The sequence below is a fragment of the Tupaia chinensis genome, unplaced genomic scaffold (assembly GCF_000334495.1).
Source record: "Tupaia chinensis unplaced genomic scaffold, TupChi_1.0 Scaffold145907_1, whole genome shotgun sequence".
Taxonomy (NCBI): Eukaryota; Metazoa; Chordata; class Mammalia; order Scandentia; family Tupaiidae; genus Tupaia; species Tupaia belangeri.
The window spans coordinates 1123095-1124956 of NW_006205765.1; the positions used below are offsets into that span (position 1 = coordinate 1123095).

A 1862-nucleotide genomic window follows, 5' to 3' on the forward strand; every position below is an offset into this window, starting at 1 on the left:
CCTATGGCTTAAAAAGTATGCAGGCGTGTGTTCTTGCATGGCCCAAATCCCCAGAGAATGGAAGAGACGCGACTGCGGCATGGCCATCCCCCCTGGGAGATATCTCCCCTATCCCCCACCCGCCATCTCACTGCCTGACAGCACAGCAAATTTTTTTTTTTTTTCGGAGAGGTTTTTGCTATATGCATGCACTCGCCAGAAAGACAGAGACAGAGACCAAAAGCAAGAAATCACCCCCCAGGGGGGATGGCCATACCACAGTTTTTTCTCCTCCATTCTCTTCCCGGGATCCTGGGCACGCATACACACGTGCCTGGTGTGAGTTTAAGCCACGGGGTCTAGGACTCAAACCATGGTGGACTACATGGGAGTCCAGCGACATAGCCATTACGCCAACTGCTGGTCCCAGTAAATTTTAAAATATATGAATAAAACCGCTACTCACTACTGTTGACAAGGGAATATATTGGAATTGCCTCCAGGGACATAGTTTTCTGGAAACTTCCCCAAAACGTGGAAAGAGCACAGATAGAGCCGAATAGCTATGTGATTTTAGGCAAGTCATTCACTTCTGTGTCCCTCAGGGGCCTGGTAGGCAAGTAAGTCATTCACTTCTGTGTCCCTCAGGGGCCTCTCCTGGAATGGAACACTTACCCAATATATAGAAAATGCCCAGAAAAGATCTGAAAGAAACTATAGCAGTTCTGAGCGTCTGCAATCAACCGACGCCAGCCCTACCTCTGCCATGCACTAATTCGCTCTGGTCACTCGTGCCTGCATTTCAGCATGTTCGGAGGCGACCTGAGGGCAGTGAAAGCAGAGTTGGTAGAACAGTTGAGAAAATGAAAGTTAAGTTCTATGACAAAGCTAAAGCTCATCATGAGCGCCTCGTGAGCAATTGCTGTGTTGCTTTTTTTATATCACAAGGGTGGCTGTGGGAGAGAGCACTTTGTACCGCACCGGTCGGACGGGGTGAGCAGGCGCGTGGGTGAGAAGAAACTAGAGGCGCAAGGTTTGCAGCTGTCCTAGCACCTCCGGGACCGCAGAGGGCGCTGGCTGCGGTAGCCGGCAGCTGGAAGCCAGCAGCGTCCGGGAGACGTGAAAGGTGGCGCGGTTGGATGAGGGGCGGGGCGGGGCAGGCGAGGAGAGGGGTGGAGCGAGCGACGCGGCGGGGGCGTGGCCTTACGAAAAAAACACACCCCAGGCCATGCTGCAGGTAGGCTGCAGCCGCCGGCCCCGCTTGAATTTCAGTCCCAGACCCAGCCTAAGCCCTTCCGGCCCAGGCTTAGCGCCACGCTGGAGTGGGAGAGCGTCCGACCCAAAGCGAAACCGAAAGCCCCACCGCGGGTGACCGGACCTTCCTGGGGTGTCCTGCGAGTAACTAGGTCGGTGGAGGGAGGTGCGGTAGTTCTTGGGGAGCAGGGCGTGGTGCCGGCCGGCTAGTTCAGGGACCTTCTTGGGAGCGCGGAGTTTGGATACCGATCGGGATTGCCGGGCTGGGCGGGGACGTGGGGCTGGGACTTAGGGGGCCGGGCTAAAGCTCTGGTTAGGGGCGGGCGGTCTTAAACCAGCCAGGCAGCCTAGAGCCAGCAGGGTCGGAGCGCGGCTGGCACCACGGCCCTTTGGTGAGGGGGACTGAAGCGTTCACTTGAAAGATTAGGCCCTGCATCTAGGTCTCTCGGTTGAAAAAGGAGTGGAAGTGAGCCTTGGAGCGGTCCCTTCTGGGAGTGGATAGCGGCGTCCTCGGAGCCCAGTTAAGAAGCCAGGTCTCAGGAATCTGAGCTCACCCCATCCCTAGGTGGCCATGAGTGGCAGGGCCCGCAAAGAGGCAGTGCAGGCCGGGGGTCCGGCAACCCTCCAGG

General features: G+C 56.9%; 1 protein-coding gene across 1 annotated transcript in view; it reads left to right on the plus strand.

Annotated features, from left to right (window-relative positions):
* Positions 1 to 1194: 1194 nt before the first annotated feature.
* Positions 1195 to 1862, plus strand: part of DNPEP (aspartyl aminopeptidase) — a gene marked incomplete in the record, with an annotated part of 12428 nt that continues 11760 nt past the window's right edge. The window contains 2 exon segments of the mRNA XM_014584229.2: positions 1195 to 1385; positions 1661 to 1841. Coding sequence (XP_014439715.1) covers positions 1805 to 1841 — 37 coding nt within the window.